This window comes from Microcaecilia unicolor, chromosome 7 (genome assembly GCF_901765095.1).
Source record: "Microcaecilia unicolor chromosome 7, aMicUni1.1, whole genome shotgun sequence".
Lineage (NCBI taxonomy): Eukaryota > Metazoa > Chordata > Amphibia > Gymnophiona > Siphonopidae > Microcaecilia > Microcaecilia unicolor.
In genome coordinates, this window is record NC_044037.1 from 49,759,617 (window position 1) to 49,786,026 (window position 26,410).

General features: G+C 42.0%; 1 protein-coding gene across 4 annotated transcripts in view; it reads right to left on the reverse strand.

The window, feature by feature from the left end:
• Nucleotides 1–18,926, reverse strand: part of AGTR2 (angiotensin II receptor type 2) — a 48,004-nt gene extending 29,078 nt beyond the window's left edge. The window contains exons 1-2 of one of the 4 annotated variants that reach the window (XM_030210170.1): nt 18,856–18,926; nt 2,535–4,549 (exon numbers count right to left, since the gene is read on the reverse strand). In XM_030210170.1, coding sequence (XP_030066030.1) covers nt 3,333–4,481 — 1,149 coding nt within the window. In that variant the 5' untranslated portion in view covers nt 4,482–4,549; nt 18,856–18,926 and the 3' untranslated portion in view covers nt 2,535–3,332. Of the gene's footprint in view, nt 1–2,534; nt 4,550–8,313; nt 8,405–11,445; nt 11,531–18,855 lie in introns of those variants that run through there. The other 3 variants (XM_030210169.1, XM_030210171.1, XM_030210172.1) reach the window with 3 other exon arrangements.
• Between the last annotated feature and the right edge of the window lie 7,484 nt (nt 18,927–26,410).

Here is a 26,410-nt window from a genome sequence, read left to right on the forward strand (position 1 = left end):
AGAGACGAGAGAGGCTTAAGAGAGGACTCACCAATGCTCTATATAGAGATATTATCATCCCCTTTACATTAATGGTTTTAGCTTTCCCTATGCACACTAGTATCCTCTCTGACTCTGGTCACCACCTTATCCATCTACTTGGCCATCTTTAAAACAGAGTTATCCAAGTTCAATCCTTTAGGACCACAAGCAGGCCAGGTTTCCAGGATATCCTTAATAAATATGCAAAAGAAAGATTTGCATATAGTGGAGGTAGTGTGTATCCAAATTCATTGGGGTTTATCCTGAAAACTTGGCCTGCTTATGACCCTTGTGGACTGAACTTGGAAAAGCCTACTTTAAATCATCAATCACAATTATCTGAAGATATTTTAGTACTTAGGTCATGCCTTTCCACGGGGGTAGTTTTCTCTCTCTTAGTGCACATTAACATATCCTTCCTCAAAACTTTTGTTCTGAGGTCTTGGATTTCTGCACCCCAAAATGTCTAATATTGCATTATTTTTACGTAAATCTTAACCGCCAATAATTTCACTGTTCCTCAAGTTTTCTTAAGTCACTTCTCATTGAAGCATATGTACTCTGTTGCAGGTCTTAGTGTCATCCAAAAAAAAGGCCAAATGTCTTCTAATCTCCCCCCCTTCCCCCTCAAAAAAAATCATATTATTACTACAGGAATTACTGTAACTGATTTGTTGCACAGTTGAGAGGAAAAAGTGATTACACTCAGGAAAAGTGTTCTTTGAAAAAGTTTTAAAATATATATATTTATTGATTATACTTTGAGAAAGCAAAAAAATGGAGTATTAATCACAAAAAAGTACAATAAAATCTTTATGAATAGTAAATGTTCTGGTCTCTTGTTATGATCTGTTATTCTCAGCTATAACAGAGTACACTAATAGGTTACATGTAATAAATAAAAATGTCAAAGAGGCTGGTAGCATCTTATACACAAATCAATTTATTAAGACATGAGCTGTTGAGGACAAAAGTTGACTCTTGTCCTCAATAACTCATGCCTCAATAAGTAAGTTAGGGCCCTGTTTACTAAGCCGTGCTGACGCTAGCGTTTTTAGCATGCGCTAAAAATTAACGCGCACTAATAACGCTAGAAACACCCTGTATCTAGCATTAGCACGTGCTAATTTTTAGCGCACACTAAAAATGCTAGCACACCTTAGTAAACAGGGCCCTTAAGTCTACACATTGCCAAGTGACTCCTTGTCTGTTTTGAAACACAGCAAGGCAAAAAAAAAAAAAGTAAACCCCTTTACTTTTGCTGTTTCCTCAGCAACTGCTTGGAATTTCAATATGAAACGTTATAGCTTTATTTGTTGTTACTAGCTATGCTTATGAGCTGAGTGGAATGAGATTATCTTTAAATACGGTGAAGTTACAGACTTTTTAGCATTACCATTCAGTGGTTTTTGCGTATTCAAAAATGTTTGAGCTGTAAAACTACCATAATTTGAAATAAAAATGGGGTATCAGTTTACTCTTAATGATGTCACAGTGATGTAGACTTTTGTCTGGGGAGTGATGTTGGAGGCCTATCACAAGCTCCACCGAAAGCCTCAAATAATTGTCAAACTCAAGGAAGCGCTGCAGATGATCTGGGACAGTCTGCTACAAGGGCCAATCGACAAGGCTGTTAAGAACTTCCCATAGCGACCGAATGCCTGTATTAAAGCTGGGGGCGGGGGGGGGGGGGGGGGGGGGAGACACACTTGCACCATTCACAGTGACTGCAAAATTCTGACACATTAACTGCATTGTTTGAATGATGTTATTTTACTGTGTTTTAGCTCACACACTTAACGTGCAAAAATCGCTAGGTAGTAATGCTAAAATGTCAATAACATCAACATAGCTTAAGATAATTAAATGTTGTTTAATAGTAACACATAAGTATGATGATTAAATAAATACATATAATTTCTCATTGAAATTCAAACGATTGCTGAGAAAACAACAAAAAACTCTAGGGGATTTCTCTCTTTTGTCTCACCCTGCACATTCTGAATGATATATAAGAATCAGGGGCGTAGCTACTATGGGGCCACGGGGGCCTGGGCCCCTGTAGATTTGGCCCTGGATCCTCCCTGCCGCGACCCTCTCGACGCCCCTTCCCGCTGTCAACCCTCCCCTGCCGCCGTCACATACCTCTGCTGGTGGGGGACCCCAACCCCCGCCAGCCGAAGTTCTCTCCTCGTCTGCGTGGCAGTGCTTGCTGAATGATCTGATCAAATTTCTGAGCGTGCGTCCGACGTCCTGCACAGACGTCAGACGCATGCACAGAAACTTGATCAGATCATTCAGCAAGCAACGCCATGCGGCTGAGGAGAGAACTGCGGCTGGCGGGGGTTGGGGTCCCCCGCCAGCAAAGGTACGCGGCGGGAGAAGGTTGGCGGCGGGAAGAGGGGTCGAGAGGGTTGCGGCAGGGGTGTGTGTGAAAGCTGGCGGCGGTGGGCGGGGGGGTGAAAGTTGGCGGTGGTGGCAGGCGGGGGTCGGTGGCGCCGGCGGGGGGGCTAAATTGTGCCCCCTCACCTCGGGCTCTGGACCCCCCTCCTGTCGAAGTCTGGCTACGCCCCTGATAAGAATGTAACTTTATTTACATAAACACTGCATTAAACACAGTGGAATTACTAGAAAAAGCATATGGGGCCTTTTCATCGAACCATATTTGGTGTGTAACTAAAGGTTTTAAAGCACTTGAACTGTTAAAGTAATGCTGAAACAGTTATGGTGCTGAGTTAACAATTAGCTTACATTAACTGTCACGTTACACACATAACATAGAAGAGGCAGGGAATGTACCTTCCAGTTAGCATGGGTTTTATTCACATGCTTTAATTGCTGATATAGGAGATAACACAGAACATTTAACTAATAATACACCTGCAAGACTTCCAGAGGTACTAACTGCATTCCATGTTTGCAGCCATGCTGTTATGCACAGTAACAACCATCGCCCACCTTAGTGGCATGGCTGGCTCTCCCAAAGTGCCAGAAACAACCCCAACATTTGTCATGGAGGTTTAGCAGCTATCGGAGATTAACTTTTGCTGTTAACACCATTGACAGCAAAATTTCAACACAGTTTAGTAACTAGGCCCCACAGTGCTCTAAATGCATTTGCCTGTTTCATCACACATGCAATTCTGTGAAGTAAAGCTACAACACTTGATAGGCAAATCACTTAAGAATATTGATAGGACGTACATGCTTATTTCTTCAAACACTTTTCTGTCAGAAAATATGCACAAGAACAATTAAGAAGGAACAATATGATTTAGATAAATTTTAATCAGGTATTGTATAAAACAAAATTATTTTCTCTCCATCTGGAAACAATATTCGTTCATCAGTCTTGCCCTTCCCTCTTCAGGGCTGCCAGCTCTAACGGTTTCTCTGGGGCCACTTTCCTTTCTTGAAGAGGAACTTAGTCTGCTGCTGACAAAGTGAGCCGGCATAAGTTTAAATAAATGCTTGAATTTCTCTCTGAACTGGTTTCCAACAAAGCAGTACAACAAGGGATTAACACAGCTGTTAGCAAACCCTATACAAAAAACAAAAGGCATTAAAGCATCGATGACCGTCATAACCCTGCAATCATTAACAATGTTCAGCCATGTCAGGGCATCTAGAAAGGTTAGAATGTGGAATGGCAGCCAGCATATTATGAATGCCAAAACAACCGCGGCAACCATTTTCAGACTTTTGTCTCTTTTCAGCTTGATTGGCCAAGGTCCCTGTGATTTCCACAAATGTAGTCCAATCCTAAAATAACAGTAGACTATCACAATTAGAGGCATGAGAAATCCAAGCACGTTCTTAATCAAGGCCATTCCAGCGCACCATTTTGAATACTGCTCACGGGGGAAAGACATAATGCAAGCACTGACTCCCAGGCTTTCAATACGTTGTATGTCTCGGAAAAAGAGAGTGGGGAAAGAGAACAAAGAAGCAAGTCCCCAAATAGCGAATGCTATAAAATAAGCTTGTTGCACTGTTCTCCTTTGAGACTGAAAAGGGTGAACAATGGCCAGGTACCTGTCCATACTCATACAGGTAATAAAAAATATGCTGGCAAACAAGTTCACACACAAGAGTGAACTGGAAATCTTGCACATCATCAATCCAAAGAGCCAGTTGAAACCAAAAGCATAATAGGTTGCCCAAAGGGGAAGTGTTACTAGAAACAAGAAGTCAGCTATAGCTAAATTAAGTATGTAAACATTGGCAACTGTTTTTCGGCCATTATGGAGACAAAGTACTGTTATTACCAAACCATTGCCAATAAAGCCAATTATAAAAATAATCCCACAGAGTGCCGGGATGAGCTCTGATTGGTAATCTGATAAGGTATTTTGACAATCCGTGGATGATTGCTCAGGTGATACGTTTGCAGATGTGGAAGATGGATCCTGAAAGGTTTCTTCCGTGATGGTGAGGAGAGAGTAACTCTTATTGTACATGGTTAGGAGTTGAAGAAATGAATTCTTGGAAGTCCCAGTGGTTTTGACCTCTGCATCATTTTCCTTTCCTAAAAATGACAATTGCATTCACTTTTAGATCAAATGATGACCATATATATATTTATATCTATATAGACAAATGTAGAGAGAGAAACATGGAATATATCCACATAGATATACATATTCATATAGGAGCCTGTTTACTAAAGTGTGGTAAGTACAAAGTAGGTGCAAAACCCAGCAAGCAGTAAGTACAAAGGCTGTACAGTAACTACTGGAGGCATTTTTAGTATTTTCTCTGCAGTTACTTTACGGACAAATGAAATTAGCAAAGATGCATTTACCTCCACTTTTTGCACTAACTCCGAAATTCTATACATCGCACCTTAATTTCCGCGTGGAAATCAAAACGTATTCTATAATACTGCACGTAACTTAATTGGTTAACTAGCTGATCAGCACTGTCAATTGGATGCTCTCAGCACAACTCACTAAATATATTCTGTAATGTGATATGTGCAAATTCTAAGTCACGTGGAGGAGCATAATCGAATGGGGCCAGCCATATATATGGGCGGCCATCTCCAAGGCCGGCCCCAGAAAGCGGCATACCCAACCGTATTATCGAAACAAGATGGCTGGCCATCTTTCGTTTCAATAATACGGTCGGGGCTGGCCAAATCTCAACATTTGGGCCGGCGTTAGAGATGGCCGGCATTAGAGATCGTTGCCATTGTTTTCCTGCCAATAATGGAAACTTATTGTGGCCATCTCAAACCCAGCCAAATCCAAGGCATTTGGTCGTGGGAGGAGCCAGCATTTATAGTGCACTGGTCCCCCTCACATGCCAGGACACCAACCGGGCACCCTAGGGGGCACTGCAGTGGACTTCATAAATTGCTCCCAGATCCATAGCTTCCTTACCTTGTGTGCTGAGCCCCCCCCAAAACCCATTCCCCAGAATTGTACACCACTACAATAGCCCTTATGGGTGAAGGGGGGCACCTAGATGTGGGTACAGTGGGTTTTGGGTGGGTTTTGGAGGGCTCACAATTATCACCATAAGTGTAACAGGTGGGGGGGGGGGGGGGATGGGCCTGGGTCCGCCTGCCTGAAGTCCACTGCAGCACCCACTAAAACTGTTCCAGGGACCTGCATACTGCTGTCATAGAGCTGTTTTAGAAATTCCTATAGGTACAAGGGGTGCATACCATCAGTTCTTTTTCTTTGGTTTGGTGTTAAGTCTAGTTGAATTTACCAAAGATTCTAATATTTAGGAGATTTTGAGTGGTCATAGAGCTGGGTATGACATTTGAGGCTGGCATAGAAGCTGGCACAAAAATGTTTAAAAAATGTTTTTGTGGGGTGGGAGGGGGTTGGTGACCACTGGGGGAGTAAGGGGAGGTGATCCCTGATTCCCTCTGGTGGCCATCTGGTCAGTTGGGGCACTTTTTTGAGCTTGGTCCTAAAAATAAATGGACCAAGTGAAGCCGGTCAAGTGCTCGTCAGAGCCGGCCTTCTTTTTTCCATTATCAGCCGAAGCCAGCCATCTCGTAACCACGCCCCCATACCCTGCCGAAATGCCCCCTTTAACTTTGGCCGGCCCTGCAATGGAAAGCAGTTGAAGGTGGCCAAAATCGGCTTTCGATTATACCGATTTGGCCGGGTTTATGAAATGGCCGGCCATCTCACGATTTGTGTTGGAAGATGGCCAGCCTTCTCGTTCGAAAATAAGCAGGTTAGTTGAAAAGGGGGCATGTTTATGGGCATAGAATGGGCGTTTCTAAAATCTGTGTGCATTATTATATAATACACCCGCTCTGCGCTTAATATAGGTGTTGGAATTTATGCCAAGTAAACCATGGTCTAAATAGACAAGACCAAATTTGGTCACGTGGAGAGGCGCTAAGTGTATTCTATATACCACGTGGAAATTTAAGCCTATTCTATAAAATGTAGGTGTACTTTAGAGAATATGCCTAGGTGTATTTTTTTCTGCTGGATTTTTCAGGCGCCATATATAGAATCTAGCCCTAACCACACATCTGACACTTAACACATACTAATTACCGTGCACTAATTTTTTTTTTTAATTTGTACCCCGCACTTTCCCACGCATGGCAGGCTCAATGCAGCTTAGGTACTTATTTGTACCTGGGGCAATGGAGGGTTAAGTGACTTGCCCAGAGTCACAAGGAGCTGCCTGTGCCTGCAGTGGGAATCGAACCCAGTTCCCCAGGACCAAAGTCCACCACTCTAACCACTAGGCCAATCCTCCACAATGTATACAATTGCAATGTATAATCAATGCCAAATCTCTGCCTTTGTCCTACCCAATCAATATCCCCATTTAATAAGGGATTTTTACTGCCCTGGCTTTTACTAGCATATGGTAGCCATTAGGGTGGGCATGTACTAAAAGTGTGCACTAAAACATACGCTAGGGTACTTTAGAAAACATGCCTCATAGATATGTGCACTATTTATTTATTTACTTTCATTTATTGGGATTTATTAACCACCTTTATGAAGAGATTTGCCCAAGGTAGTGTACAGCAGGTACAGTTTAAAAGAAAACTTACAATTTTGTTAACAGCATAACAAATATAAACATAAATACAATAAATGAGGTAAACTTGAAAACAACAAATTAAAACCTAATAATAGGACTACCATGAACTAATATAAAAATATACATATTTAACAGCACTGAAATTCAAACAACAGAGATATAATGTAATGTCAGCAGAATACTAATGAAACATCTAATAAGCACGTGTTAGAAAATTCAGATTACAGTTATAATACTACTACTTATCATTTCTATAGTGCTACTAGATGTGTGCAGCACTGTATACTGGATATGAAGAGACAGTCCCTGCTCAACGGAGCTTACAATCTAATTAGGACAGACAAACAGGACAAATAAGAGATAAAGGAATTACTAAGGTGGGAATGATAAAGCATGGGTACTGAACGAGTGAGGGTTAGGAGTTAAAAGCAGCATCAAAAATGTAGGCTTTTAGCCTAGATTTGAAGATTGCCGGAGAGGGAGCTTGACTACAGGCTCAGGAAGTCTATGCCAGGCATATGGTGCAGCAAGATAAAAGGAACGGAGTCTGGAGTTAGCAGTGAAGGAGAAGAAATGCCAATGCTTTTCTACACTACAGTTTAACATGTAGCTGCGGGCCAAGTGTAGATATATAGATGGGGACAAGATGGGTGGTACGGAGTCAATTGGCATAAATAGATGGGTGGTTAAACTCAAGGCAAGTTCTTTGTACAGTTAAACAAGATAAAAGAACCTGGGCTAAGTTACAGTATGTGTAGCAAGCTAGTATATTACATGCTATCAAAAAGAAAAGTCACAACAGTAGTTTTGAACCATGTTTATAAACTAATGTTTACTAAGGCGCGTTAGCATTTTTAACGTGCCTGTAAATTTAAGACATGTTAAACGCTAACACGCCTATACATTTCTATGGGCGCATTAGTGTTTAACGCGCGTGCACCATTTACACGTATTAAAAATACTAATGCGCCCAAAGCGCCACTTAGTAAACCTAACCCTAAGATTGTTGAAGTTATTGCTAATTCATTGGTACAGAATTAATGAACTAAAAAATTATGTTAGTAGCCACTTGAAAAATACTGTACTGTATACCTTAAACATTGTACTTGCATTGTATGAAACCCATACTTCTGTGAAAGAGCACTTTTCAAGATCAGAGCACTGCATCATTGACTTTATGGTGAGAATACTAAAAGAAAATTGTAAAACAACCCAAGAAAGATATTTGAAATTGAAATGATGAAATATTTTGACACCCACCAGACAGGACTTAACAAAGATCTGGGTTTCCTATCATATTATTAAACATAAAATTATACTTCTTTTTCATCCTCTGATCACCCATCCATCTCTGTCTGCTTCTCACCTGCAAAATGTCATTGGAAAACTTTGATGTTTCACTTACATATTCTGATATTTGTCATTGTTTGCTCATTACTGACCGGAAGAAAGTATTGCCTTCAAAAACTAGTCAAAAAAATGTTTTGCTAGTCCAATAAAAAAAGTATAGTCTTATTTCTTTGTTTGTTTTATTTCTATTTATTACCCCAACAAACATGGGGGCCCTTTTACTAAGCTGCGTTAGATGCTAACACACACCTAATGCAGCTTAAAGTCACGCTGTAGGATGCGCTCAGGCATCCTGTGGTAACTGCCAAATCAGTGTGCACTAATTGTACGCTAAAAGATATTATTTTCAGGGGTCATGTTATGGGGCAGAGAGTGAGTTCTTCTGCGCTAAGCATGTTAGGTACCCTTTTACTAAATGGTTGGCTCGCAGCAATAGGCTTGCTGAGCACCAATCCGAAACTACCACTGGGTTACCACAGGAGCCCAGTAATAGTTCCCACCCCCAGCGCACACCAGTGTTTACCCAGCAGTAATCAGGCACTGCCTCATGCAGGGGCATAGCTATGTGGGCCACGGGGGCATGGGCCCCTGTAGATTTGGCCCTGCCCCCCCTGCCGCCGACCTCTTCAATCCTTCCTCCTGCCGCCAACCCTTCCCGCCGCCATCGGGTACTTTTGCTGGCGGGCAGCTGAAGTCCTCTTCTCCGTTGCAGCCACATTGCTGATCTGCAAGGGCAGGCTTCTGTTTCTGTGAGTCTGACATTGCAGGACGTCAGACTCACAGAAACAGAAGCCTGCCCTTGCAGATCAGCAACGCGGCCGCGCCGGAGAAGAGGACTTCAGATGGCGGGGGTTGGGGACCCCCGCCAGCAAAGGTACCCGACTTGTAACCAAAACTATCCTATTTCATTTTGTATCATTTTGACTGTTTTTTCCCCATGAATTTATTTTTTTTACATTTAGCTTTTACATTTTGTTCTGTTTTATAAATAGCATACACTATTGATATAATGAAAAAATTATATTTCATCCAGTTTTTATCTTGTTTTGATGCCAAACAAACCTGTTTTATTGTATTTCTCATTTTTTTTTTCATCAAAATTAATACTCATCCCTCGACACAGTGGCAGTAAACATGATTTTCTGCCACTGTAACACCATGCCCAGCTATTGATAGGACTGTGGCTGTTCTTCCTTTGCATAAAACTCCCTAGTTCACATCTGTATCTTGTGTACTTCTTTTCTAATAAGGCATAACTATTCAACAGTGATACATAGAGGGGCATAATCGAAAGGGGTGCCCACGTTTTCCTTGAGGACGTCCTCGCAGGACGTCCCGGTGAAGGGGCGGGGAAACCCATATTATCGAAACAAGATGGGCGTGCATCTTTCGTTTCTATAATACGGTCAGGGATGCCCAAATCGCAAAACTTAGGTCATTCTTAGAGATGATCGTCCCCGATTTTTGGCAATAATGGAAACCGAGGATACCCATCTCAGAAACGACCAAATCCAAGCCATTTGGTCGTGGGAGGAGCCAGCATCCGTAGTGCACTGGTCCCCCTGACATGTCAGGACATCAACCGGGCACTCTAGGGGGCACTGCAGTGGACTTCAGAAATTGCTCCCAGGTGCATAGCTCCCTTACCTTGGGTGCTGAGCCCCCCTCACCCCCCAAAAAAAAACCCACTCCCCACAACTGTACACCACTGCCATAGCCCTAAGGGGTGAAGGGGGGCACCTACATGTGGGTACAGTGGGTTTCTGGTGGGTTTTGAAGGGCTCACACTTACCACCACCACAAGTGTAACAGGTAGGGGGGTGGGCCTGAGTCCGCCTGCCTGAAGTGCACTGCACCCACCAAAACTGCTCCAGGGACCTGCATACTGCTGTCATGGAGCTGGGTATGATATTTGAGGCTGACATAGAAGCTGGCAAAAAATATTTTAAAAGTTTTTTTTGGGTGGGAGGGGGTTAGTAACCACTGGGGGTGTAAGGGGAGGTCATCCCCAATTCCCTACGGTGGTCATCTAGTCATTTAGGGCACTTTTTTGAGGCTTGGTTGTAACAAAAAATGGACCAAGTAAAGTTGCCCAAGTGCTCGTTAGGGACGCCCTTCTTTTTTCTATTATCGGTCGAGGACGCCCATGTGTTAGGCACGCCCCAGTCCTGCCTTTGTTACGCTTCCGACATGCCCTCGTGAACTTTGGTCATCCCCATGACGGAAAGCAGTTGAGAACGCCCCAAATCGGCTTTCGATTATGCCGATTTGGGCGACCCTGGGAGAAGGACGCCCATCTCCCGATTTGTGTCAAAAGATGGACGCCCTTCTCTTTCGAAAATAAGCCTGATAGTGGTCAACTTTAGTATATACCTAAACAAAAATAAGCTTAACTGATTAAAAAGTACCTGCAATAATTCTGAAATAGTCCAAAGAAATGACAATGATGTCTGAAAGCTTCAAGAACGTTACAGCAAGATTTTACTTGAAACTGCCACTATCCTATGGATTTATTGTAGCTATGTTTGCATGAAATTCAGCAAGCATGAATTTTTATGTCTTCCATTTCTACTCCAGGTGTTTTCAAAATAATGCCAAAAATGATGAAACAGTTATACTGTAATATAAATTCAGATACTACTAACTATATAGAAAAAAAACACACCTGAATAGTTCCATCTAATGAAAATTATCTGTTAAAAAAAATAAATAGATGGTCTTTCAATTTGAAAAGGTTTTAAAATATCACTAGGTCTTTTTTTTTTCTATCTCCTTTCTCTTGGCCATACTTCTCTTACCCTCCTCCCCTCCAAATACAAGATTTCTTCCCATCCATTCCTAGCTTTGTTTTCTGTTTAACGTACAGAAAGGAAGCAGTGATGAGCTGATTAAAACAGTTGGTCTGATATCCTCAAATGCAAATGTGAACTCTATCCTGGACTTTTTGTTGATACACTAACGATAAATATTATCATAGGAACTACAATATCTTGGAACAGGTAAAGCTGTGAGAGTAAGTATCCTATTAACAAAAGAACTTACCTTAAAACGTGTGGACATGAACACGGAACAGAGATGAAGTATTGGCCAGCTCTGTGCTGCATCCAGTCTGGAAAAATTCTCCACACGCTGGTTTCTGTCTTATACAGAGCACTGTTTATTCCACTGGGAGCCTTTAGCCTACATAACTCCAGCAGAGGAATGACAAAACACTGCCAAGGCTCATCTAGTAGGAAAATATTCGTTTAGAAGTCTTCCTCTTCCCATATTATGGGGTCTTTTTACCAAGCTGCAGTAAGAACTGACGCATACTTACTGCGGCTAAAAATGTCTTACCACGGGCGCAGCGCATGCAGGCATCCTGCAGTAGTTTGGGGATCAATGTGCGCTCCCATACACTAAAATATAAAATTACTCTTTCAGCACTGGGAGTGGGTCTGGAGGCGGAGAGTGGGTGTGTTCTGTGCTAATTCGTTAGCGCAGCTACATTGCCGCTCGCTAACCAATTAGTGCATAGTGCTAATTTTCTCATTAGCGCGTGAGCCCTTACTGCCTACAAAATATGTATATTTTTGATACTGTTTCATGGTAGTTCTGTTATTAGGTTTTAATTTACTGTTTTCAAGTTTACCTTATTTATTGTATTTATGTTTATTCTTGGTTATTTTACTATTGTTATGCTATTAACAAAATTGCAAGTTTTATGTTAAACTGTACCTGCTGTACATCGCCTTGGGTGAATCTCTTCATACAGGCGGTTAATAAATCCCCAAAAATAAATAAATAAAAATAGGTGACGGTAAGGGCTCATTCACTAATGAGAAATTTAGAACATAACCTTTAATAATGAAAACGGGAAAATTGTCCATTTTACCCTGTGGTAAAAATGGCTTTAGTGTGCGGGAATGATCTGCAGAAGGACACGCTAAGGCCACTTTTTACCACTGTTTGGTAAAAGAGCCCATATGTAAATTATTCCAAATTAGAAAACAAAAACATCCATATATACATATATTAACATATACATATTTATATACATGTATACATTTTTTAAAGACCTCTGAAATTCACTGAAACAAATCATATGTTTTCTAGCATACAGCTTTATCTTGGCATGATTAATTAAAAAGCAGGATCAAGGATATTTTGACCAATTTATATAATCAAACACTGTCTTTTTAGTGATTTAGGGCCAGTGCTCAAAACAACCTGGGCTTGCAATGTTTTATTTAGACTGGTTTTAGCCAGTCTAAATGAAACATTATTGTGCAGCCAATTCACAGAGGCTTTCAGCCATGGCTTTACTGTGCACAGAAGTAGTGAGTGAAAGTCCCATGCTAATGAGTTTGCTTGTATTAAAATGAGTTCATTAGCAATTACGTACAACGCGCAGAAAACCAGTGCACAGGAAACCCCTGTTCTAGTGGCTAAAAATTAACAGCAGCTCCGGAGCTGCCATTGAGGTCCTGTGCTAACTTTCCTGTCAGTGCCTGAGCATTGATTGGAAAGTCTGCTGTCACAGTCCCTTAAACCCCCCAAGCCCCTAACAAGCCTGAGCCCAAGCCCTCTCCCAACATTAATAAAATCCCTGGTAGTCCAGTGGACCCTCGCCCCCCTCCCAGAAAAAGCTTACAAGCATCCTGGGGGGTATGGTGGATCAACTGCCCCCCCTCCTAAATTTTGTAAGAGATGCTGATTTGACATTACTAGAACCATCCTCCACTAATATATTTGGCAAGTACATGCAGATTGTGAGAAATTGCGGGAGGACCTTGGGAGGCTGGAAGACTGGGCATCCAGATGCAGATGAAATTTGGTGTGGACAGGTGCAAAGTGATGCACATTGGGAAGAATAATCTGAATCATAGTTAACTGATGCTGAGGTCCACCTTGGAAGTCGGCACTCAGGAGAAGGATCTGGGTGTCTTTGTGGATGGTATGCTGAAGTCTTCTGCCCGGTGTGCAGCAGCGGCCAAAAAAGCAAACAGGATGCTAGGAATTATTAGGAAAGGGATGCAAAATAAGACAGAATAGTATAATGCCTCTGTACCACTCCATGGTGTGACCTCACCTTCAATATTGCATTCACTTCTAGTCACTATATCTCAAAAAAAATATAGCAGAATGAGAAATGGTTCAAAGAAGAGCAACCAAAATGATCAAGGGGCTGGAACTCTTCCAATATGAGGAGGGGCTAAAGAGGATAGAGCTCTTCAGCTTGGAAAAGAGACAGATGAGGGGAGATATGATTAAGTCTATAAAATCCTGTTGTTTGGTGTAGAACAGGTAAAAGTGAATCGATTTTTCACTCTTTCAACAGTACAAAGACCAGGGGACACTCAACGAAATTACATGGAAATACTTTTAAAACAAATAGGAGGAAATATTTTTTCACTCAAAGAATAGTTAAGCTCTGGAACTCGTTGCTGAAGGATGTGGTAACAGCGGTTGGTATATCTAGGTTTAAAAAGGGTTTGGATGGGTTCCTGGAGGAAAAGTCCATAGTCTGTTATTGAGACGTACATGTGGGAAGCCACTGCTTGCCCTGGGATTGGTAGCATGGAATGTTGCTTCTGACTGGGTTTATGTCAGGTACTTGTGACCTGAATTAGCCATTGTTTGAAGCAGGATACTAGGTCAGATGGACCATTGGTTTGACCCAGTATGGCTATTTGTATGTTCTTACAGTATAAGTAAAACAGACAGGAGCTCTGGGAACTTCACTGTTTTGTCCTCACCCTGATCTAGAAAGGCAAGTGATCCTACCACACGATTCAATTCAAACCCTCTTTTACTGATTCCATGCACAAGGTTGGCAATTGCAGTAGTGGATTTCTGAACAGAGATCAAACTTTCTATATCTAGGGGCCCTTTTACTAAGCTATGTAGGCGCCTACGAGTGTCCAAAGCAAGTCAGTTTGGAGTTACCTCATAGCTACCACGTGGCCCTTGCAGTAATTTCATTTTTGACGCATCTGCTATGTGTGCCGGAAAATAATTTTTATTTTCTGGTGCATGGCAGAAACTGGGTGATAATAATCATTCTACATGCATAGACAATTACCACATGGTTAACATGTGAGACCTTACTGCTAATTCAATGACTGGTGGCGAGGTCTCAGACCCAAAATGGACGTACACCAATTTTTATTTTGCAGCACGCCCATTTTTGGCAAAACGTTTTTAAAGGCTTTTTTTTTTTTACAGGCACGTTGAAAAATGGATCTGCGCGCACCCAAAACACACACCTACACTAGCGCAGCCCATTTTTGGGTGCATCTTAGTAAAAGGGCCCCCTAGAGAGTTACATATGTCAAATGGCTTTTCTTCCATTCTAACCAGGGCTGGATGTGAATGAGAGCATCAAGGAGAAAGTTTCTGTGTTCCTGCAATGATCCACTAAACCATCCACTCTAATCCTGACCTACATTAAGGGAAAGTTGTATTATTTTTAAGGAGTTTGTGTCTGAATTTTTCTTGTACTTTGTGGTAGAGGAAACTAGTTGCAGGAATCCCTCCTGCATCTGGGGATTGCATATGTCATTTGGCAGGCCTTAAAACTCAAGAGAGCCGTAAGACAACCAGCTAGAACATTTTGAAACATTGCATCATTCAGAATATTCCACAGCACAGCCTGTTAAATTCCACAAACTCCTTCACAACAATATTTACCTTTAATGCACTGATGTCTTCTAAGTTGATACAACTGAAGAGTAAATGACTTGCTGTTCAATAAAATCACCTACCAAAAACGCAAAACACAAGCCCCTTTATTGTTTTCCCTATGTAGCAACTAAGTGGGCATGCAAAATGTTTCCAGGGGGATCTTTTACGAAGGGGGCTATAAGCCCAACGCAGACTTACCGCTTGCTAATTTGGAACTACCGCTGGCCTACCGCAGCCCGGCGGTATTTCCCACCCCCAGTGCGCATCTTTCTGGCACTACAAAAATATTTGCATTTTTGTAGCGCTGGTGTTTACCCGGCAGTAATTGGGCAGTGCCGTATGCTGCCCGGTTACCACTGGGTTCACGTGGGTACAAATGTAGCTTGCAGTCAGTGGCGTACGAAGGAGGGGCGGTGGGGCGGTCCACCCCGGGTGCACGCAGTGGGGGGTGTCGGCTCGCTGGTTCCCTGCTCTTTCTGCCCCGGAACAGGTTACTTCCTGTTCCAAGGCAGAGAAAGCAGGGAAGCAGCAGAGCCGATGCAGCTTCCAGTGACACGCACTGGGGGCGGATCGGCCCTCCCGCCTGCCCCCCGCTGAAAGGTAGGGTGCGTTTCAGGGGGGGCGCTCCGGAGGGGGGGCGCCGTGTCCTGCACCCGGGTGGGGGTGCGCAGTGGCAACCCGCCCCAGGTGTCAGGCACCCTCGCTACGGCACTGCTTGCAGTGCATGAGTTTCAAACTTTTCACTAGGTCCTGGCAATCCTACAGTCAGTTCCGGAGGCTCCTTTTCTTCCCTCTGGACCTCGATATCTTATTCCTGACTTGGAGTTTTACTTCCCCCTGGCTGGACCACCCCCTCCTGGTTAAGCAGTCCAGATGTAGAGCTATCTTACTGTGACCCTGTGAGGGAATATCCTTAAGGGGAACTGGGTTTATTCCATACACTCTATCACACCCTTATTATTTCATACTGTTTTTCCCAGTGTTGGTAAATTTCAGCTTTTCCTGCCTGTGTTAGTAGTTCTCAGGCATCAGCCAGATTTAAATGGTGACTTTTGAGTTGGAAGGCTGCCACCTTCCAGAAGAGTTATTCTGTTTCTTGAGAGTTTAGTATAGCCAGCCCTCATCTAGCTGCAACTTGCATTTCTGGTAATAGTTCCTGATTAAATCTTGGCTCTCAGTAATTCTTGTGTGCCCTTTTGTGCTGGATGTACTTTGTGGAGGGTACAATTACATTAAGACTTACCTAAACACTCCTAGTTCTTGTCTTCTTCTAGTCTAATATTTAAGATTCAGGGGTCCCTATTAGGGACTCTGTGACAGAATGAGCCATCCAAAATAAAGGTATTGAAAAATAGATTCAATCACCTAAATCAAAAAGCTGATAGAAGAACCTTGAGTATGTAAATGTCTCTATCATACCCCCTCTCCAACCTTTCACTCTATATTTCTTCATTACCTGTCTTCTCTTCTTTCTCTCTACCTTGAATGAGCTGTATAAAGAAGTTAAGTAATATTGGAGATAATACAGATCTCTGGAAGACAACACACCTGTGAATTCTTGGGTCTGACGTGGAATCTCCCAGTTAACTGAAAAATACATGTTCTGACAAAACGGTTGCAATCAACCTCAAAACACCACTGTTACTCCCGACATTCCTGTATTGATCCAGTATTGAAGTATGGCTCACCAGAGTTTAGTTTAGTTCTGCACCGATTGAAAAAAAGATTTCTTAATTTTGTTTTAAATCTGCTAATTAGTTTCATAGAGTGTCCCCTAGTCCAGTGCTTCTCAACCCTCTCCTGGAGGCATCCTAGCTGATCACTAAATATGGTTCCTATTAAGGATTATCACAATGACTATGTATGAATATATGTATTGCACATATTGCATTTATTGTAGTAATCTTGAATTACTCTAATAAATGCAATATAGGTGTGCCTCCAGGAGAGGGTTGAGAAGCACTGCCTTAGTCCTACCCCACACATCCTATATAATAATTCTCACCTGGAACATTCTGAAACTCACTCTGTGTGAGGGAAACACTGAAGGCTAGGCTGCCAGCAACACTCACTCTCACTCATGCACCACACTCACTGTCACTCAAGACCCGCCCTCAGCCACACCCCTTCCGGATATAATTCGCAACCCCAACGTTCTAAATGAAGCCTCAAAAGCCCCTCTAAACCGGAACAGTGAGGCGCCAGAGATATCCTGTTTGCCCATGCCTGCAAATCGGAAGTCTGAACTCTGAAGCGCCATATGCCCACCCCTCGCGTCACAACGTCATGACGACGAGGGCGGACCACACTGCAGGAGACAAACGCGATCTGCGGCGCCCCACACTGCACAAAAGTAACGCGCCATCTCGACAGAAACACCATCATGGAGCTCGCAGGTGCCTCGAGGGGGGTTGGGGGACAGCTGCCTCCATGACGGGCGGGGGAGGGGGGGTTGGGGGACAACTACCTCGCTGACGGCCGGTCACGAGGCTCCAAACGCTATCTCCCCATGCCTGCAGGGTGCTTCGGGGACAGCTGGCTCGCTGAACATGCCTCTACAGGCTGCAAACCCCATCTCCCTCTGCCCCAAAACCTTGCTAGCGCCCGTTTCATCTCTCCCAGAAATGGGCCTTTCTTACTAGTTACTTTATAAACCTTTTCATGTCCTCTCTGTTATTTCTTCTCCAGGCTGAAGAACCTTAATCCATTTAATCTTTTTGTCCACTAAGGGAGCCTTTCCATTTCCTTTATCATTTTTGCTACCCTTTTCTACAGTTTCTAGTTCTGCTATCAGTTTTTGAAAATGTGGCAAAGAGAACTACACAGATTACTCAATGGGTGATCATATCATAGATAGATCCAGGCAACTTCATTGTAGAGGTACATGAAATAGACTAGCTTGCCTCAGAAAACTGCCCTAAAAGGATTTTTCCTTCTTTTCTAAAGTGATTCACACCATCTTTAAAACAAATGTTCATCTAGTCACCCAAATGGAACCTAAATGCCAGTTCAGGGGCTAATTCAAGGGTAGCACTGTCATGCAAGAGACCTGGGTTTGCTTGGTAGATCAAGGTCCTATTTCTCATTATGAAATGGGCAGAGGTGCTGTGAAGAATGGATTTCAGTTCTTCAAAGGGAAGGGGCTTCTAGCTTTCACTTAAGAGCAAGACCTATTACAGTGGTAATGAATATTTCATGAGAATAAGATAAGATTGATTTCATTTTAGCTATGAGACTTATTTTCAAAGCACTAGACTTACAAAGTTCCATAGCTTACTATGAAACTTTTTAAGTCTAAGTGTTTTAAAAATACACCTCAGAATCTCCTCAGAAAATCCATCATTGATCTTGAAATTGTTTTGCCTGGGCTTTGTATGGTGTCTTATGTGAATAATCATAAAATCTCATTAATAGTAGAACTATGTCATTCTATTATAATTGTGAGATTTCAACCTGTTGTCTAAAAGATAAGACTTGTTTTAATTATTTTTCTGCATGCAGGTACTTAGTAAGTTTCACTGTTGCTGCTCCAAATACAGCATAGTGTATATTCTTGCTAACTGGAAGGATAGCTGGCTTTATGCCCTAATACTCAAAGTCAGGCCATGTCTGGACAATGGCATTGAATATCCAGGTATATGTGGACGGATGGCACTTATTTGGTTAAAGCCAATGTTCAGTCCTTAACTGAATAAATGAAACTGAACGTAGAACTGGCCCACTTCCCTCATCATAAATGTTTGCCCAGACTCCATTTCTCCAATCCATGATCAATGCATCTCTTACATCAGGAAAGGTCCCACCAGAGCTGAAGTTAGCTTCAATTCACCCTACAATCAAAGATCACACAAATTCATCCTTAGATTCCTCAAATTACAGACCAATTGCAAATCTACCATTTGTAGCTAAAATTATCGAGCACATTGTCCACTCCCAATTCTCAGAATTTATTACCAAAATCAATGCCCTTCACCCAGTTCAGACAAGATTCCGATGCCATCACAGTACAGAAACAGCATTATTCGGGATCACCACACTTATTTGCACAAATAAATCAAAGCCAGTTCTACTGATTTCTTTAGATTTCTCCACCGTTTTTGACCTTATCGCTCACAAAATCCTTCTCAATCGTTTATACAATCTATGGGTTACTGTAGCTATTTTAGAGTGATTTTCCTCATACCTACATGACAGACATCATGTTCATTCAAATTGTACCATTTCAGATTCATTCACATCTATTTCTGGAGTACACCAAGACTCAATATTTTCAACCACGCTATTCAATATTTTCCTCGCACCTCTGCCCACTCTAGCATAAGGTCTGGATTTCACTATGTTTATATGCACAGATGATATTCAAATCTTTTGGCCTCTAAGTTCTCTTACATAGATTGCAAGCATTAATATTAAACTCCAGGCCATTACTTCTTGGTTGCATATAAATAAGTTTGTCTTGAATCTACACAAATCAAAGACATTTATTTTCTGATCAGACCCAATCTACTGTCTGTGCTCCCATAGTTATTGAACACTTGACTGCTTAGAGTCATTCTGGACTCCGAACTCTCTTTCAAATCACAAATTTCCCAAGTAACACAGTGTTCATTTTACAAATTATGATTAATTAGATCTGTTCAATCCTTGATCTACCCCCATTCTCTGAATATCTTAGTGCATTCTCTGGTAATTAGTCAGTTAGACTATTGTAACTCATTGTATGTAGGTAGCCAAGTGAAATATCACAATTATCCAAAATACTGCAATTAAACTCATTAATGGTCTCAAAACAAAATTGACCATGTTATGCCACACTTGAAATTACACATTGGTTATCCATCCTGCATCAGATCACATACAAAATTTTACTGCTAGTCTTTAAGATACATACCTTTGATGAGACCCCATACTTAGCTTGCTATTTGATTCCATATCTTCCTTCCTGGGCTCTTAGATCTGCTCAACAATATAGTCTCCACATACCCACTTATAGAGATATCCACCATGAACATACTAGACATGCAATTTTTTTCTGTTCAGGGCCATGACCTTTGGAATTCATTACCTGTTTGTCTGTGTCAATGCTCCTCTATAAATGAATTTAAAATCAGAGCTTAAAACCTTCCTCTTTCGAGATGAATTTCCATCCACCTCCTACTCTTACAGCTATTGCTACCTATCCCAGAAAATGGTGAAATCACTGTGAATCTGGATACAAGGCACAGAGTACTTCATTGTTTTTATCCTCCCCCAACTTTTCAATCAAAATATGGAGTTCTTCCCTCTTTTCCCTACTGTCTCTTGTCTAGACAGAAATGATAAAAGAAATCAGAGACGCGAACAAAATGGGCAATGTGATAATAATGGGTGACTTCAATTATCCAAATATAGACTGGGTAAATGTAACATCGGGACACGCTACAGAGATACAATTCCTTGATGAAATCAAGGACAGCTTTATGGAGCAACTGGTGCAGGAGCCGATGAGAGAAGGAAAAATTCTAGACTTGGTCCTTAGTGGAGCGCATGATCTGGTGAGGGACGTTATGGTACTGGGGCCGCTTGATAACAGTGGCCATAATATGATCAGTTTTGACATCGACCTTGAAGTAACTGTACACAGAAAGTCAAATACGTTAGCGTTTAACTTTAAAAAAGGAGACTATGATAAAATGAGAAGAACGGTAAAAAAAAAAACTTAGGGGGGCAACTGAGAGAGTAAAAACTGTACAACAGGCGTGGACGCTGTTCAAAAATACCATCCTGGAGGCCCAGGCCATACATATTCCGCAAATTAGAAAAGAAAGACGGAAGTCCAAAAGACACCCGGCCTGGTTGAAAAGTGAGGTGAAGGAAGCTATTAGGGCTAAAAGAAACGCCTTCAGAAAATGGAAGAAGGAACCGTCTGAAAATAACAAGAAACAGCATAAGGAGTGTCAAAGCAAATGCAAGGCGCAAATTAAGAAGGAGTATGAAAAAAAGATAGCATTAGAGGCAAAAAAACATAATAAAATTTTTTTCGGTATATTAAAAGCAGGAAGCCGGCAAAAGAATCGGTTGACCGAGGGGTAAAAGGGGCGATCAAGGAAGACAAAGATGTAGCGGAGAGACTGAATGAATTCTTTGCTTCGGTCTTCACCGAGGAAGATTTGGGTGGGATACCGGTGTCGGAAATGGTATTTCAAGCGGACGAGTCGGAGAAACTTACTGACTTCACGGTAAACCTGGAGGACGTAATGGGGCAGTTCGGCAAACTGAAGAGTAGCAAATCTCCTGGACCAGATGGTATTCATCCTAGAGTACTGATAGAACTGAAAAATGAGCTTGCGGAGCTACTGCTAGTGATATGCAACTTATCCTTAAAATCGAGTGTGGTACCGGAAGATTGGAGGGTGGCCAATGTAACGCCCATTTTTAAAAAAGGCTCCAGGGGAGATCCGGGAAATTATAGACCGGTGAGTCTGACGTCGGTGCCTGGGAAAATGGTAGAGGCTATTATTAAAAACAAAATTACAGAGCACATCCGAGGACATGGATTACTGAGACCAAGTCAGCATGGCTTTTGTGTGGGGAAATCTTGCCTGACCAATTTACTTCAATTCTTTGAAGGAGTGAACAAATATGTGGACAAAGGGGAGTAGGTTGATATTGTGTATCTGGATTTTCAAAAGGCGTTTGACAAGGTACCTCATGAAAGGCTACAGAGGAAATTGGAGGGTCATGGGATAGGAGGAAATGTCCTATTGTGGATTAAAAACTGGTTGAAGGATAGGAAACAGAGAGTGGGGTTAAATGGGCAGTATTCACAATGGAGAAGGGTAGTTAGTGGGGTTCCTCAAGGGTCTGTGCTAGGACCGCTGCTTTTTAATATATTTATAAATGATTTAGAGATGGGAGTAACTAGCGAGGTAATTAAATTTACTGATGACACAAAGTTATTCAAAGTCGTTAAATCACGACAGGATTGTGAAAAATTACAAGAGGACCTTACAAGACTGGGAGACTGGGCGGCTAAATGGCAGATGATGTTTAATGTGAGCAAGTGCAAGGTGATGCATGTGGGAAAAAAGAACCCGAATTATAGCTACGTCATGCAAGGTTCCACGTTAGGAGTTACGGACCAAGAAAGGGATCTGGGTGTCGTCGTCAATAACACACTGAAACCTTCTGCTCAGTGTGCTGCTGCGGCTAAGAAAGCGAATAGAATGTTGGGTATTATTAGGAAAGGTATGGAAAACAGGTGTGAGGATGTTATAATGCCGTTGTATCGCTCCATGGTGCGACCGCACCTTGAGTATTGTGTTCAATTCTGGTCGCCGCATCTCAAGAAAGATATAGTAGAATTGGAAAGGTGCAGCGAAGGGCAACTAAAATGATAGCGGGGATGGGACGACTTCCCTATGAAGAAAGACTAAGCAGGCTAGGGCTATACAGCTTGGAGAAGAGACGGCTGAGGGGAGACATAATAGAGGTATATAAAATAATGAGTGGAGTGGAACAGGTGGATGTGAAGCTTGATGCGATGAAACTACAGTGTAGTAAATTTAAAACAAATCAGAGAAAATTTTTCTTCACCCAACGTGTAATTAAACTCTGGAATTCGTTGCCGGAGAAAGTGGTGAAGGCGGTTAGCTTAGCAGAGTTTTAAAAGGGGTTGGACGGTTTCCTAAAGGACAAGTCCATAAACTGCTACTAAACGGACTTGGAAAAATCCAAAATTCCAGGAATAACATGTATAGAATGTTTGTACGTTTGGGAAGCTTGCCAGGTGCCCTTGGCCTGGATTGGCCGCTGTCGTGGACAGGATGCTGGGCTCGATGGACCCTTGGTCTTTTCCCAGTATGGCATTACTTATGTACTTAGTCTTATTAGTCTAATCCCTCTTTGATTTTAGATTGTACACCGCCTAGATGGTACTTCCCATTAGGTGGGATAGTACATTTTCAATACACTTGAAACTTGTTTTTTGTGGTCTGATTTATCTGGTTACCTAACCCTGTTAAGTGCTGAATATTGGCACTTAATCACATAAGTGCAGACTGAGCTCTGAGTCCGTCCCAGACTACCCAAAACATAGCCGGTTTTGGCTTCGGCAGTTAGGGGGGATATTCAACAGCACTACCCCTTCAAGTGTCATTGACTATCCCTGGATAACCCTATACAGGTTAACAGACTTTGAATAACGACCCTAATATTTTTATTATACCCAGCCTTATTAATTGACAGTGGGTTGAGCTTTTTATGCATTGCTGAGTTTTAGCTGGTTTTTTTTTTTTTTATACTTTTTATTGTCAAGAGTGGTGATACTGATGTTATCATATTCAATCAATTATGTCTACCTGATTTAATTTTTACTCACCAACTTTGGGCCTCTGTAAGAAGGGGGAGGTTTTGTTTATTTTCCAGGTACAGCTGTATTTTGTTGGTGGAAGCATTTATCCCCAAACATCTATGATTTTTGCAGTGTGTCCTCTTTCTAAACATTTTTTTCTGTATTTTCAAATATCGGAAAATGTTTAGTTCTTTCTTCCATTATGGACTTGAGTTTTTAGACGTTTTCCGATAAACATTTATTTCACCATTTGAAAATCATATAAAAAATGCTGCTGCACATCACTTTGGTCACCTTCCTCTGTACCAATTCTGTTATACCTTTTCTGAAATGGAACAACCAGAAATGCACACTGTACTCAAGGTGCAGCCACAACATAGAATGATATATAGCATAGGCAGTGGACTGGGGTAAAACCTAGAATTGCTATAATGTGAGTTATTCCTCCCTAGTTGCATCATTTTGCACTTGTCCACATGAAATTTCATCTGCCATGTGAATGCCCTGTCTCCTCTAATTTCTCAGAATACGTTAAAAAGCACTGGTCCTAGTACAGATCCCTGGGGTACTCCACTATTCACCTCTCTTCACTGAGAAAACTGACCATTTAATCTTAGTCTCTTGCTTTCTATTTTTTGACCCGTTCCCAATCCACAAGACATTATCTCTTATCACATGGCTTTTTGATTCACTCAAAACTTTGTCAAACGCTTTCTAAAAATCCAGATACACTATATCAACCGGTTCACCTCTATCTACCTATCATACTCACACCTTCAGAAAATGTAACAGATTGGCGAAGCAAGGACTTCCCTTGGCAAAATTCATGTTTGCTAGATAGAAATGTCATTTTCTACTGCTTATGCCATGTATTCATTCATCTTTTCATTGAAAATACAGTAAGGTATGCACCCCATAGGCAGCCCATATAAGAGGTATGGGGAGGCTATAGTTCCCTAGCCCCAGCTGTGACTATCCATACCCACCCCCCTTATCCATCCTGTACTGACCCTCTGTCCCCTACCTACCTGCCAACATGCAGCATCTTCTCTCCCTCCCGCTGCCACTTCTAACAGGCCCACCATACCAAATTAACAGTAAAGACATGTGGAACTGAGGATCTCTGCATTCCATTGCTTTCTGTCTTGGAACTGCCTCCTCTGATATCAATTTCCTTTTTTGGAGGGAGCAGGAAAGGCAGAGGAAATACCAGTGCATAGAGAGAGACACAGTTCCACACATCTTTTGCTATTAATTTACTACCGCTGGACCAGGGGAGGTAGCAGCAGGAGGGAGGGAAGATGCTGCAAGCAGTGAGTAGATAGGAGAGAGAAAGGGGAATACAAGATGGGAGTGGGACAAAGAGAAATGGGATAATACTGAAAGGGATAGATGGGGGAGGGAGAAACAGAGGAAATGCTGGACTAGGCGAAAAGAGAGACAGCTATATACTGCATAGGAGGGGAAGAGAGACAGAGCAATGCTGGATGGGGGAGAGAGGTAGATGGGGCAGTGCTGGATGGGAGGGGGAGAGAGGTAGATGGGGCAGTGCTGGATGGGAGGAGGAGAGAGGGGGGTGAAGCAATGCCAGATAGTGGGAGAAAGACAAAAGCAATACTGGATGGGAGGGGTTAGAGATAGACAGAGGTAGATGGGGCAGTGCTGGATGGAAGGAGGAGAGAGGGGGATAAAGCAATGCTAGATAGTGGGAGAAAGACGAAAGCAATACTGAATGGAAGGGGATAAAGATAGACAGAGACAATGTGCATGAGGTGGAGAGAGAGAGAAAGATGGGCAGTAATAGGGAGAGAGATAGGACAACGCTGCATGCTAGGGGTAGAGAAAGACAGAGCAATGCTGGATGGCAGAGAGAGGAGAGAAAGAGGAGATACTGGATGGAGTTGGGAGAAAGAGAGAGAAGATGCTGGATGGTGTGGATGGGAAGAGAGGCTGAATGGCAAAAGCAATACTGGATGGGAGGGATAGATTCAGTGAAAGACTGGGAAACAAAAAGGAAAGGTAATCTGCAGGCCAGGGTGAGGGTAAAAGATGGAAAACTGTAGGTAGATGAGGTAAAAAGATGGAAAGTGAAGATTGGATAATTAGAATGAAATCTGAGCAGACAGAGAGGCAGAAAAAAAATAGAAGAAAGCTGAAAGGAACAGATCAGTGCTGAAAATGGATGTAGTGAAGAAGACGAAGAAGACAAGAAGAGAGTGAAAAAATGAAAAATGCACATGAGATCTCTGGAAAGAGTTAAAAGAAGACAAGAATGCATTAACCAGAGACTGGACCAACACAATTAGAATTAGGAAACTGAAGCCATTATAGAATTGATGCAAAGCCTACTCCTTTGTGGCACCTAGATTTTGGCATGATTTTATAGAATTGCCACATTTTAAATTTTAACTACATAGGTAATATATATAAAAAAATTGAATTTGAACTTGATCTAGTCTGCCAAATTGGTAAATGTATACTATTACTCCGTTTGGCTTTCTAAGAGTTTTTCAAGATCCCTAAGGGGTTTATAGGTAGCCAGGATTTCATAATTAGAACCTTGAAAAAAAATGGGAAATTGCATTCCTCACAAACATTTACTGGAATAGTGGAGGAGTAGCTTAATGGCTAGTGCAGTAGACTTTGATCCTGGGGAAGTGGATGCAATTCCCACTGCAGCTCCTTGCCCTTCTGGGTAAGTCACTTAACCCTCTATTGCCCCAGGTACAAAATAAGTACCTGTATATAATATGTAAACTGTTTTGATTGTAACCACAGAAAAGTAGTATATCAAGTCCCATCCCCTTTCCTACCTAGACTTCTCACAGTCCTTAACTAGGAGGGAACACCCACATCAGCTTCTATTTTAGGTAACCAAGTGACAGCATAATAGAGCAATAATAAATATCAAGGAGATTAATGCCCCCTCTGTCTCTCACTGCTTTGTTTCTTCAAAACAATCTGAGGGTTATTATACTTTTGTTGAAACTTAACGTTTTTCTCTGCTAG